The sequence below is a fragment of the Erythrolamprus reginae genome, chromosome 1 (assembly GCF_031021105.1).
Source record: "Erythrolamprus reginae isolate rEryReg1 chromosome 1, rEryReg1.hap1, whole genome shotgun sequence".
In the NCBI taxonomy this organism is placed as follows: domain Eukaryota; kingdom Metazoa; phylum Chordata; class Lepidosauria; order Squamata; family Dipsadidae; genus Erythrolamprus; species Erythrolamprus reginae.
The window spans coordinates 42,143,826-42,158,846 of record NC_091950.1 but is presented as its reverse complement, the minus strand read 5'-3'; the positions used below and the strand labels follow the sequence as shown (position 1 = coordinate 42,158,846).

The 15,021-nt window shown below is 37.6% G+C and overlaps 1 protein-coding gene across 1 annotated transcript in view; it reads right to left on the bottom strand.

Annotated features, from left to right (window-relative positions):
• Positions 1-15,021, bottom strand: part of SYT16 (synaptotagmin 16) — a 147,992-nt gene that overhangs the window by 41,928 nt on the left and 91,043 nt on the right. Inside the window, 2 exon segments of the mRNA XM_070750983.1 lie at positions 11,917-12,419; positions 12,421-12,496. Coding sequence (XP_070607084.1) covers positions 11,917-12,419; positions 12,421-12,496 — 579 coding nt within the window.

Below are 15,021 nucleotides of genomic sequence, written 5' to 3'. Positions count from 1 at the left end.
GTCATCACTTTCTTGTAGTGTTTGTTGAATCTCCTTTATCTGGTCTTTCATCTCACCCATATCAACTTTCAGTTGAGCCATCTCCTTTTTAAATTCTGCCAAGTCTGCTTTTATAGCTTCTCTTTGTTGTGTTGCATCCTCTTTTATGTCCTCTCTTTGTTGGGTGGCTTCTTCTTGAGATTTAAACAAAGTCCTTCAAAGTGTTTAAAGTTTCTTGTAGTGTTGCAAAATTGGACTGCATTGTTTTGTCTTTGTCTTTGTCCTTGGTAGACATGGTTAACACCTGGTGCGACGGAGAAGGATGCGGTGACCCTTGTGGGGAGGGAATTGTTGCTGTAGTTTGTTTTTTAACCGTTTTAACAAAGGTTGAAGTATTTGACATTGTCGAATTTGAATCCACTCTTTAAAATTTAAATTGATTTAAATTAATTTCAATTTGTATGTAGTAAAAGGAAGAGAATTCCTATAAGTTCCAAATCTGTCAATCTATTTTGTTAACAATTTCCCTTAAAATATAACTATATAAACCAATTCAATTACCAACAATTACCAACAAAATTATTATTCTTGTTTTAAAACTTTAAATATGCAGTACCAGAAGGAACAGGTATAAAATAGGTGAAAAGTAAGAGTTAAAAATAAGTAGTCTGGTGGGAGGGCAAGGTAAATAATAATAATAAAAAAAAGAAAGATATTAACTATTCATAAGAAATAAAGGAGAGCATGGAAAAGAAAAATTATAGAAAAAGAAAAGGAGAGGGAGAGAAAAAAGAAGAGAAAATTAATAAAAGGAGTGGAGAAAGTTGTTTTAGGGGAAAGAAAAAATAGAAAGGAGGTAATATTTTAGTTCAACTAATTAAAATAGAGCAGGGGACCAAGGTTTGTTAACAATGCATATGTTTCAAATCAGGTTTCTTTTAAAACTAGCAGTGCACAAAAAAAGGAGAAGGAAAAGAATCAAGGAGAGATCAGGGAAAAAAATGGAATAATTATTCAAAAGAGACAATTTCAATATCAATATTGTATACTTATGTTCTTCTTATAAATCCAGTAGTTGTGCTGGAGAATAAGGGATGTAAATCCAAGTCTCAAAGGATAAAGTTATGTTTAGTTCCAATTTCAAGTTCAAAGGAAAAGTCAAATTAGTAGTTTTCTTGTGTTTAAAATAGAGTCAGTTTGTTTTCCAAGTTCAAGATAAATGCAGAGAAACAAATCCCAAGATGGAGTCAGGTTAAGATTTGTACAGCAAGGCAGATGTTAAAAAGTTCTCAGCAAATAATCCAAAGGCAGTCAGCAAGTAATCCAAAAACGCTCAGCAAGTAATCCAAATAGGTTAATCCAGGAGTAAATAGTCCAAAGGAAAGGTTTCAATTCCTTCTATTTTCCATTTGTTTTGTAATTATTGAGTTATTTCATTGTTGTGAAAAAAGACAACAAGATGAGAAAAAAAGGCAGCAAGACTGTGTTCCTCCGCTGTCAGAATTTAAGCCCGGAACACTATATTTTTAACAGTCTGTCAAAAACGAATTCTAATCATCATTACAGATTTCTTTAGTGATTTAAATTTTCTAAATAGTCATATCAAGTTGGAATTATTTTATTAATCCATAAGGTAGAAAAAGATATTTTTTAAGTTCCAAAGTTCAAGCTCAAGATGGAAAAAATGAAAGTGAAAAAATTAGATCCGGCTGTTATTTGCGGATGAATCCAAAAAAAGAAAAAACTTTCACCTTCGCCTTATTGAAAAGGAAAAAAACTTTCACTTAGAACTTTCACGATCAAGCTGCTTTTAAACACGAAACAAGAGGGTTTTTTTTACCTTAGGTCCTTTCTCTGGTGTATTCTCTTTCAATCAAGTTGGTTTCGATACTTTCACTTATCAAGCTTTTTCTTGCTTCCCACTGGGTGAGGGGAGAAAGCGCTGGCCGATCCTCCTATGCAAGGAGGATCGGTTCTCCCGTCTCCGAAGCTGCGGGGCGAACCGCTGCCTCCGGAGTCTCGGCGACGGCTCCTCGGGCAGAGGGGAGCCCCCTGTTCTGGGATCGGGCCATCCGAGCCCGATCCGATCGCTATTGCGACCTTCGGAGGGGGTAGAAAGGATCTCAAGGCAGAGCGTTGCCGAAGAGATCCCGATGCGGTCTCCTCCAGACCGGAAGTCCTTGTAGATTTTATTTCTTTTGTTCCATAGGAACTTACTTGGAAACTAAACATTGTAAATGGCAATACTCTATTACTTTTTGTTTTCAAGTATGTCCCTACCTACGAAAAGAAAGAGCAGGATAAGTTGGGTAGATAAGAACATCCTGAGTGGAGTCTATAAATAGTAGCAAGGAACAACTAATGTATGCTGATGGAATCCTACCATAACAAAAGCCTCAGAATTAAGGGATTTAGCCTGGGGAGAAAAAAGAAAGGCATTTTTGTTGTAAAACTAGTTGCTATGTGGACATGCTGTGTGCATTTCATGCACTAACTCTGTTTAAGTAGCATTTTCTTTTTAAAAAAATGCATATATCAAAGATAAACACATAATAATTGCTTTACTAGAGGTGTACGCAAGTTATTTCAATACAGGGTTTGGTCTCTGAGAAGATTTCTTGAAGGTAAATGGCCTGTAATATTCACTCATAGAATGGCAAATAACATGGCTGGGAGGTAAAGGATTAGGGAAATGTACCAATCAGGGACCATGTTAAAGATGGAACATGTTATAATTTAGAATTGTAACCTTCCCACAGTGTCTTGGCTGAGATAGGAGGTGATAGAAGCTAGGTAGGTAAATAAGTAGATGATAGCTAGATAGCTAGTCAGATAAATTCTGTGTGTATCCTTGAAAAAAGGTTCTGTGTGTTTGAAGACAAAAGAAAGCAATTGAAGAAGGGAGGGAGGGAGGGAGGGAGGAAGGAAGGAAGACTTTAAAATAGAATAGAATAGAATTTTATTGGCCAAGTGTGGTTATTCTGTTTTGCATCATGAATCTACTGTCTCAGTAATGACTATAATAGTCTTTGTTCAGTTCTTCAACATTCTGGAAACTCTAATTCAGTCTCCAACAGTAGGTTTGATTGTGAATTGTATTGTTATAGCCTTTTATTATGTATTTTCCATATAATATACATACCTCTACTGTTTACTGGAGAAGTAATTGTCCTGGGCAAAAGAAAACATATTTTAAACAATAGAGATGTAGCATTGCTTGCAAGTTGCTGAAAGGGAGTTAAGTAGATTTATTCTAAGAGAACCACTAATGTAGCTAGTGAAGTCATTGAGTAAGAAAATGGAAGCATTTTTTTAAAAAAATGTATAAAATCAGAAATGTTTAAAAGAATGTAAGAGTTCTTCATCCTGGTCTAATTTAGAGAGAGAATGTAGAAAACGCTTGGGTTAACAAGCTGCTCTGTGTCAATTAGCAAGATACGCTAACCAAGAAAACATGGTAAAAAAAAACAATGAAGCCATAACTATAACAAAACATTATTAAGTTATTCCCATCAAGCAAAGTAAAGTTGAATTGGCAATCTCAAGAAGCTTGTAAATATCAAAAGTACAAAATATTGTTTGCTTCTTGCTGGAAGTTAATAGCTCTGAACCATCTGTCAAACCAACTGTATTTTCTGCTTCCATATAAGAATTTTAAAGAAATAGTTAATAACTCAAAGGAATCCCAGGTTTATTATATACTTCTGAGTGATGGTAGAAGTACAAAAAAAACACCCTTTCAGATGCTATGAAAAAATTATAGAAACTGATAAGGTAGAAATTAACAACTAAAGAATTCATAACTTCTGCTTTCAGGATTAATGGTGTCAGCCATGAATCTGGGACAATCAGTCTGCAATAGGTAAGTAGATGATGGATTTGTAGGAACTTGGAGCACTAATCCTAGATTTCCAATGGGCTCTCCCAATCCTATTATACTGAATAGGCTGAACTTGGGATCTCATAAATCTAAAGCAAGTGTGAAGAGGGGCCAAGATCTGATGCAAAGGAGGTGAGAACAGACAGGCCATTGCAATAACAATGCAGGGGAAATTATTGGTTCTTGCTCATTTAAGAAACACAGGAAGAAATGTCCTGTAATATTTGAACTTGAGATGTATCACTCTCTCTATATTGAGGTTTGACACTTGAGTTGTAATATGTAGTAACGTATGAGTGTTCATGGAAACCATCTCCTGGGGGTAAAATGTGTGCATAGACTCTCAGGGACAGCTGGGTGGTAGCATCTGGCTGACCTTAGCAACCTACAGAAAGCTAGGAAGAATTGGATATGGCTAGTATTTGGATGGAAACTGGTAGGAAACAATTGGTAGAAACTAAAGCAATGCAGAACTAAGGAGAAATTTCCTGTGAGAACAATTAACCAGTGGAACAGCTTCCTTTCAGAAGCTGTGGGTGCCTCATCGGTGGAGGCTTTTAAAAGGAGACTTATGAGCCACTTGTCTAGAATGGTTTAGGGCTGAGGTAGTGGATTTATGGCACGCGATCTGCAAAGTCCCTTCCAATTCTTCTGTTTATTCTGTTGTTCTGCTAAATATCACTATGTCTACCTTGGGAAGTGTTTTGTTTTGTTTTTTTAAATGGAAGAATGCAGTGATGAACCCCAGCCATTGTTGTTGTGATGAAAAGTGGGAAGATTTTTCAACGTCACAATCAGGAGTCCAGCTGGTCTTCAAGGAGACTTCATTTTATGGGTTCTCGGCTTTAGCAACCACTATAACTGTATGTCAGTTTGCTGAAGGCTATGGCTGCCAGTGATTTTATGGCTCATATATCACAGGGGTTATTTGGCCAAATAGTAAATTGCATTTCCAGCTTCAATTGCAACTGAAAGCTAGTGTAATGCCATCAGTGATCACAAGGACTTTTAAGTGTACTGTGCAAGCTTGCATTAACCCAAGACTACATTTTGCTTTGCATAGGTACATGACAACATAAATGTTGGTTTAGTTTTACATCTAAGCTTAAATGGACTGTGTACTCTTTTACTATTTTAACTCAATACCTGCACTTGAGATATCCAGGTTTTGATCTGTCTGATCTAGGACCCTAGCCACAAATACAGATCGGTAACTTTTTTTTTATTCCTGAGAGATGGCAGAGAAATATTACTTGTCTCTCTTTAAAATGGAACACTCTTGAAAACTGCAAAATTATTATTTTTGAGTTCAGAAAGACAGAGAAGATTTGGAGTTAAACATAGCCTTGGCACTTCTAAGCTATCTCCAAATATTCTTTGATTTTATGTTTCTTTTTTATTCAAGCACAGGATGAGAATTGTCATAACAAGATATTAATTCTACTGTTGCTTCCTGCCCCTTCCCAAAATGAAACTCTTGTACATTGAGTAAAGACTATTCTGGACTAAGAACATAAGGCTTGTTTTCTTTTTCATCAACAGCAATTACTTGACGAAGAATGTGTCTATTTTCTTCTCATACTTTACTATTAGCCAAAGGGTCCTTCTGTGATCTGCCAGAAGTGCTTCTATGGCAACAAAAAGCATTCAAGTATTGCTCTTGTTTTGTCTCAATTTATCATTAAAAGCCTCTATTATATTTTGGGGAGCTAGGTGAAGATGGTACATTAAGAATAAATAAAAATACAGAAGGCAACATCCCTCTGCCCCACAAAAGCAGCAATAAAACAGAGAAAACAGATACGTAAGAAACACCCACACCAAGACAAATGTTTACAATTTTGAGACAGGAAAACACATTTATGGGCCAGGGCTATAGGAGAAGGCTTTTAAAAATAATCTCTCTTCCATTACCAAATGTTATGTACCAGACCACCTCACCTTAGATAATCATAAAGACAGTGTTAGCTCACTTCTACTCAGTTTTCATGTTTGAAAGAGAACTTGAAGAGTAAACTTGGGAGATTGTGATCCCGCTATATAGAGCGCTGGTGAGACCACATTTGGAATACTGTGTTCAGTTCTGGAGACCTCACCTACAAAAAGATGTTGACAAAATTGAATGGGTCCAAAGACGGGCTACAAAAATGGTGGAAGGTCTTAAGCATAAAACTTATAAGGAAAGACTTCATGAACTCAATCTGTATAGTCTGGAGGACAGAAGGAAAAGGGGGGACATGATCGAAACATTTAAATATGTTAAAGGGTTAAATAAGGTTCAGGAGGGATAAGGGGACACAATCTGAGGTTAGTTGGGGGAAAGATCAGAAGCAACATGAGAAAATACTATTTTACTGAAATAGTAGATCCTTGGAACAAACTTCCAGCAGACGTGGTTGGTAACTGAATTTAAACATGCCTGGGATAAACATATATCCATCCTAAGATAAAATACAGGAAATAGTATAAGAGCAGATTAGATAGACCATGAGGTCTTTTCTGCCGTCAATCTTCTATGAGTAAGGATTAAATATGAAAGGTAGCCTTCCCCAACCCTTTCCTCTCCAGATGAGGAGGGGTATCAATCCCTTTAATTCCCTAGCCAGCGTGGTAAAATTTCAAACCTCACACATCTGAAAAAAAGATCAGGTTGGGAAAGACAGAGGAGACTGAAGCTTCATTTTTAGAGTCATTCCTTCTATGTTTAGGAACAAATGTTATAAGAGCCGAGGTGGCGCAGTGGGTAGAGTGCAGTACTGCAGGCCACTAAAGCTGATTGCTAGATCTGCAGGTCAGCGGTTCAACTCTCATCACCGTCTCAAGGTTGACTCAACCTTCCATCCTTCCGAGGTGGGTAAAATGAGGACCCGGATTGTGGGGGCAATATGCTGGTTCTGTTAAAAAGCACTATTGCTAACATGTTGTAAGCTGCCCTTAGTCTAAGGAGAAGGGCGGGATAAAAAAAGGGAACAAATAAATAAATAAAATATTTATGCACATGCTCAATATACACAGATTAACTAATGACTACTTTAGCAGCAACTCTCCTCCAATGGCATATGGCAGCCACTGTGGGAAATTTCATCAGAAGTCCTATTCTAGCTGCATCAAAGATTTGCAAGTTTTGGGAATGGATCTGAAGCAATGAAAGCCTGATTTAACAGCAGTGGATAAAGCAGGTGTTTTAATCCAGTGTTTTTCAACCAGTGTGCCGTGGCACACTAGTGTGCCGCGAGACATAGTCAGGTGTGCCGCGAAGAAGGAAGCTCAGGTTCCGGTCTCGCAACTTTTGCTGAGAGAGAGAGAGGGGGAGAGAAAGAGAGAAAAAGAAAGAGAGAGAGAGAGAGAGAGTGAGAGATAAAGAAAGCAAGAGAGAGAGAAAGAGAAAAAGAAAGCAAGAGAGAGAGAGAGAAAAAGAAAGCAAGAGAGAAAGAAGAGAGAGAGAAAGAAAGCAAGAGAGAGAGAAAGAGAGAAAGAAAGCAAGAGAGAGAGAGAAAAGGAGAGGAAGGGAGAGAGAGAGAGAGAGAGAAAAATGAGCAAAAAGGGGAGGAAAAAAGAGAAATGAGAAAATGATTGAGATAGAGAATGAGAGGAAAGAGAGAGAAACAAAAGAGAGAGAGAAGTGACTCTTGATTTAAAGCATATGAGAAAAAGCACCCAAAGAATAAGAGAGGGGAAAAACCTAGCCCTCACCTGTTTTTGGAAATGGTTCAAGAGTGTGTACACACACACACATACACACAAGGGGGGGAGGAGACAGGGATGGAAAAAGAGAGCAGAGTGTCTTAGAGTGTCATTTTGTGTCATTTTGGTTGGTGGCGTGCCCCAGGATTTTGTAAATGTAAAAAATGTGCCACGGCTCAAAAAAGGTTGAAAATCACTGTTTTAATCAACCAGGCATAGGTTAGAGGAGAAATGAACAGAATGAAGTTGACAATATCAGCACACTATATCTATCATGCAAGTATCAGCTATGATCATTTGGTCACGTTCATTGCATTTTCAAAAAAGAAACAGTATAAAATGAGAAGTATTTACAGTACACTCGGGTTGGTTTCTGCCAGTTTGGACAAGATTGCCAAACCGTTAGCCACCCACAGGTGACGGGATGATGGCGTCATGGATGCAGTTTGGTTGGTGCCAGTCTGTAGGCACCGCCATGTTTTGGGGGGAATTTTTGCGTGTTTGGATGGCTTCTCAACTTCCGCTGCTTGAAAAAGAGCCCTCTGGCCCGCCTCCGGGTTAACACTGACCTTTATTTCTGTACCCGTAGCACAACTGATCAGCTCCTCAGCTGTGCTTTGGGCTGAATCCTGCTACTGAGGCATGTGCGGAAATGAAATTGCACGAAGGGTCACGATGAGAACCAGTGGTGAAGATAAGTGGAACCCACCCCTGAGTACACTATTTCAGTACACTATTTCCCCCGTCCAATTATCTCTCCTATATTACTATATATATATTTATATATATGTATCAAATGTTTTTAGCTAAAATTTTAAAATTAAGGGAGACTAGGATGGAACCATTTCGGCCTTGTATATATATATATATGTGTGTGTGTGTGTGTGTGTGTGTGTGTGTGTGTGTGAGAAGGGATTGGATACTGTAGCCTAGAGGATAATTCTCTGCCTTACAAGGCAAAGGTTGCAGGTTAAGTCCCAGTGGGTATGGCTAGCTGATGAGGCCAAAATAAGGCCGAAATAGATCTATCCTAGTCTCCCTTAATTTTCAAATTCAGCAAAAAAAAACAACAACAACCATGTGACATATATATATATATATATATATATATATATATATATATATATATATCTTCTATTCCTATATCCTACTTTCTACTCTTTCATTGATATATCTTATACCTATATTTTTTATTATATTTTACTATGAGCATATACTCTGTAACCTTCATTATGTTTTTCGGAATGAATGAATGAATGAATGAATGTTTGAAACTCAGAATCCTGAAAGCAAATCTCTTATTTATGTCCAGAAAAGAGATCTGGTCAAAAGTGAAAATATCTTCTCTCTCAATTTCTTACTGAACGTAAGGGAGACCTGGTTCTGTCTTCAAGTACAAGGCAATTCCATCTGAGGAAGTGATGTGAAGTTCAAGGATTATTTCAAATTCATGTGAAGAGATACAATTTTGTTGATACTTTGAATATTCACGTTGAAATAACTTGAGGCACACGAGTTATAAAAGAAAGCCCAGTCTCTAATACTACAAACATGGAACAGTAACTGATAATTAACAGAATAAAAGAATAACAGTGTTGGAAGGGACATTGCAGGTCATCTAGTCCAACCCGGCCCACCCAAGCAGGAGGCTATATAGCATTTCTGACAGATGGCAGTCCAGTCTTTTCTTGAAAGCTTCCAATGACGAAGCTCTCACAACTTCTGAAGCTGTTCCATTGGTTGATTGTTCTCACTGTCTGAAAATTTCTTATATTGAAACTGAAAAATACTTCTTGATGGAAGATTAAAAAATAGAAATTGATTTGTGAAGGTATCAAAATTGAAGGAGTATTCCTTCAGAATTGAAAATGGATATATGCTTATGTGCAATATACTAATAAACAGGGCTTAGTTAGCAGTGATTGCATATTTAAGCATTATCCCTTAAAAGCACCTAGAACATCAAATAGAAGCCATTTAAGTCATGAACATGCAGTACCTAAGTGGATACAGGTAGACCCAAAGTTGCTTTTTCCAAAAGGCAACTGGGCTTCCTTGTTTTTTTTTCTTTGAAACATTTTGCAAAATGAGAAGCAAAATGTTTTCAAAGGGAAAAAACCCCAAGACAATCCAGATTCTTTTTGGAAAAAGCGTCTTTGGGGAAACCATGGCCTGGATGATTGAGAACTTCCAGAGATGATACAGGTAGAGTTTTCCACTTGCCTCAGTAGTGCAGTGGTTAGAGTGCAGTACTGCCAGCTACTTCTGCTGATCACCGGCTGCCAGCAGTTTGGCAGATTGAATCTCAGTAGGCTCAAGGTTGACTTAGCCTTTCATCCTGCCAAGGTTGGTAAAATGAGGACCCAGATTGTTGGGGGCAATATGTTTACTCTATAAACTGCTTAGAGAGGGCTGTAGTGAAGAGGTATATAAATCTAAATGCTTTTGCCATTGCTATTGCCCAAAGAAAGCAAGTAAATATTTTTGTCCAAAGTCAAAACCAGAAAAAAGAATGTTAGTTTATTCAAGCCTATCTCAAAAAGAGAAATGATATTTTTCAAAAAAAATCTCATGTTCTTCAATGATTAAAATAGAAATCCTGATAAAGAATTGTTGGTCCTTGAACTTGCCTTGTCTTTGAACTTTAATTGTTGATACCTACTGGATCTTAGGAACCTACAGGGGACTATTTGTATTTGTGTGTGTGTGTGTGTGTGTGAGAGAGAGAGAGGGGGGGGGGGAGAGAGAGAGAGAGAGGAGAGATGCTAACTTTCTCCCCAAAAGTGGGAGTGCTAATGGAATATGTATTATATATTATGAACTGTTACCTCTCCCTAGCTCCAATAGCATCTAGTTAAGAACAGATTATCTGATTAGATATGATGTGGTATTAATTGACCAAACCTGGTTGTTCTGTGGCCTCTAAAATTGTTTTAGAAAAAGTTCTCTGAAGATGTTTTCCATAGTTATCACTGAACATGTATCTTATAAGGTGTATTTCGAGCCGGTTCCCAGAAAACATGTATAATATATGCATATTTACATACAATACAGAGAGCAACCCAGAGAACATTATTATTATTATTATTATTATTATTATTATTATTATTATTATTATTATAGAAACATAGAAACATAGAAGTTTGACGGCAGAAAAAGACCTCATGGTCCATCTAGTCTGCCCTTATATTATTATTATTATTATTATTATTATTATTATTATTTATTAGACTTGTATGCCGCCCCTCTCCGAGGACCCGGGGCGACTCACAACATATAATGCAAAAACAATGTATACTGCAAAAATCTAATAGTTAAGAACTATAGCTAAAATCCCATTAACTTAAAAAAACAGCCAATATACTCAATCACATCCACACAAAACATTTAATGGTCAGAAAAGGGGGAGGCATCATATTCTAGTTTCCCCATGCCTGGCGACATAGATGGGTCTTAAGTAAGATTATGCGTATTCAATAAATTGGTAAATTGGACTGTAATTTGCATCACTAAGTGATGACAATCCTGGTAGTACCAGTTTCCATCAACTGAATTCCATCAGGTAAGGACAAAGCAGAGTGGCATGGTGGCCTCACAGCCAGGAAGCTATGCTTCAATCCTTGGTAGAGGCAGATATTTCTCTCTTTGGGCACAATGAGAATATACAGTATCTGCTGAACAAAGCTCCACATTGATGACACGAAGGGCATCCAGCCATTAAATGCTCTGCTAGTTCCATTCAGCTGCCCAGATTCCACCCCACAAGGGATTATGGGATCGTTAAATAATTAGGATGATTAGGTGAGGACAACCCAAATGCAAGCCATTGCCAGCTTAGACTCTTCTCCCTCGAGTCTTGGTTAAGATAGGAAAGTAGAAATTAAACCCCTCAGGTAGAGTGTTTAATACGACATAATTGACTGCTGTTAAGACTTACACATAGGATATCCTGATCTCCACTGAATGCTCCAAGAGGAGAAGAGCCATATTGTTTTGTCTGTAACCTGACAGAGTAATTTCTTTTACAGAAAATTGACAAGTGGAAACTTTCCTTCAAATCCTTAAAAATAGCTCAAAGAGATCTTCCAAATATTTTTGGATTGTAAACGCCCACAGCGTTTCTGAAAAATTTACCCATTTCTTGTAGAGTTTCAAATGGTGGCAGTGCACTGAAAACAAAAATCAAACTCTTAACTTCTGCTTCTTGAAATTCAGAACGTGTAGCCATCTAAACGTACAGATGACCAGCCTTGCAGATGGAAGATTATCGATACATGTAATTTATTTGATTCGTTTATTAATTGGATTTATATGCCGCCCCTCTCCAAGGACTTGGAGCGAGTAATGCCGTCAAAGGAGAATAAAAAACTCACCATCCCAGCTACAGGAAAGGTTCTTAATTTGCTTGGAGTGGAGATGTTCCTCCTCCTCAGGGATAGTGGGGAGAGTTTCCATGACTTGATAACTCTTGTAACTTTGGTAATCTCCATGGGAGTCATCCTCAAAGTATTCCTCCTCCGAGGTGTGGGGGATGATTTCTCCCTGCTCAGACCAAGGCAAATCAAGATCTGAAGATTCATCAAGTGAAGCAAGTTCTTGACAGGACGAGGAAGAGTAATGAGATTTCTCGCTCTCCTGACTCGAAGTACTGTCATCATCTGAACCTAGAGAGTAGCGCTCATATAGCCCATCACTGTCCTCAAAATCCTCATCTTCCCCATCAAATCCATTTTGATCTGGTTTGCTTCCCAGATTATTCAAAGAAGAAGATAAGGATTCTCCTGCTTGCTGGAAAGCCTCATAGACTCGAGATATCCAGGAGGAAAAAGGCTGGAAGAAGCTTAAGACATCCGCTGTAGCCATGCCTTTATGTATTTAATGAGCAAAACCTGTGATGGTCATAAATTCCAGCTGTTCCTCTTTGCCAGTGTATCAGATTCAATGCTCTGTGAGCTACAGAATAAGCATTACAAGAAGTTAGTTTGAATCATCTGTTCTTCTTAACAATGGTCTTTATTAATTACTAAATCTGACTCAGGAGATAGAACCCAAGAAAAAGAAGAACCCGGGCAGTATTTGATTTTACCCTAAACGCATCAAAGCAGAAAATGATTATGAATATGCATTTGGAAAGGCCTTGATTAAATCTCACCACACATATTTTTTCACATGAAAGGTAGATCCTAACAAATCCATGAAGAGCTAAAAGAAAACCTATCTTGATGAGTTATTGCAAGTCTATATAGATAATTTAGATAGATAGATAGATAGATAGATAGATAGATAGATAGATAGATAGATAGATAGATAGATAGATAATCTAATAAGATAAATAAATAATAAGGAGACAGGAGGCAATTATGGTCAGATTAATATAGGCAGTTTCATCCTAAGAACAATTAAATTGAAACAGCTAGAATAAATCGTCAATACCAATCAATGGAACATTCAATACTTATGTATTGCTATTAGATTTTTTTTTTAAAAAAGCCGAAGTACCCATATCAGTATGTTGTTAAAACCTTGCGTGAGGAACAAAACAAAACTTCCAAGCATCAAACTATTTCTTGCTATGCCTATCCTTATGGATACAACCTATTAAGTCATCCAAGCTGTCAACTGCTATTATGAATCCATCTTGCCTGCAGCATTTGTAGAACGAAGTTATTTGCAGCTGAGAAAGAAGCAGCTGAGATTAGGCACCCCTCACGCAGATTCATTCAACCGACATTGACAACTGATACTGAACAGGCTCATATTTAATATTAAGTCACGATTTATCGAGTGATGGTTTGTAAACCGTAACAGCTGGATTCACATGATATGTGTTTATGGATTAAGAAGCCTAAAACACTTTCCTGACAACTGGTAGGATGAAACTTGCTTCACAAAGACTGAAGAACATAATTTATACAAAAGGCCAGACAAAAAGGAAGGTGAGAAAGACTGGCATTATATGCGAAGAAAATAAATGTTATCTATCAAGATCCAGGAATTTGAATGCAATTTGAAGGTCCAGATGGGAGCAACTGAACAAGAATACAAAGAAGAGGAAACAGCAAATATATTATTCTGATATATGCTGTCAATTGTTGTGCTGAACAAACATTCTAGATATTGCCCTCATTGATCAGAATGCAAGATGCAATAATAATAATAATAATAATAATAATAATAATAATAATAATAATAATAATAATTCATTGCAGCTCGATTTTTAGATCTTCATATTTCACTAATTTCTCTAGCTGATTGAGGAGAAGCAGCTAGAGAAATTAGTGAAATATGAAGATCTAAAAATCGAGCTGCAACGACTCTGGCATAAGCCAGTGAAAGTGGTCCCAGTGGTACTTGGCACGCTGGGCGCAGTACCAAAGGATCTCAGCGGACATTTGAAAACCATCGGAATTGACAAAATCTCCATCTGTCAATTGCAAAAGGCCGCTTTACTGGGATCAGCAAACATAATTTGCCACTACATCACGCAGTCCTAGGTGCTTGGGAAGCGCCCGACTGGTGATGAAATACGAAATCCAGCATAGTGATCTCGTTTGCTGTGTTGTACTGACATAATAATAATAATAATAATAATAATAATAATAATAATAATAATAATACTGTAATAATAATAATAATAATAATAATAATAATAATTATTATTATTATTATTATTATTATTATTATTATTATTATTTATTAGACTTGTATGCCGCCCCTCTCCGGAGACTCGGGGCGGCTCACACCAACAACAGAGGCCCCCTCAACTACTTGCGCTCTTCCTGGAAAACCAAGTCAGACAAGAATCCAAGATCCCAAAAATTCTTTCACACTTGTCCATTTTTTAAAGAGAGAACAACGAAAGATAAAAAGGCTCTAGATTTGATCCCAACCAGTATGGAAGACTTGGTTGAAGAGATAAAAGCAGCAGATTACTTTGGTAGACAGTAACCATGCCATCCTGGGGTTCTGGCATGCTCATTAATGAATGCATGCATTCTAATAGGACAACTTTAAACTTGAAAAATACTGGTACAAACCCATATGCAGAAATCCTCAGGTCAAGTGAAGAGGAAAGCTGGGACTGAATGTATAGTTGCACACTCTTGTGAGTGCTTCTTGTCCACTTCGATATCTAGCATCTAAGAGTGGGTTATCCACTTTAATGTCTTCTTCATCCTCTGACTGGGACCACTCCCCCATTGTTATATCAACCCTCTCTGATGGTTCCTCAGGTTCACCCAGGTCACTTTATCCCACCGTCTCACTCCCTGCATCAGCTGGCAACCCCATTGTCCCAAGGTATCCAGAGAGGCCTGGCTCCTCAGAGTCTGACAGAATCTGACATTACCACGCAATGCCAAAAACTCACAAAAAATCCCCCCCCCCCAAAAAAAACTGAAAAGAAAAAGATGGACTAACACCAACAGAACCGGCTCTGTGACATCGCCAATGGTTTGTAACCAGTTGTATAGAACCAG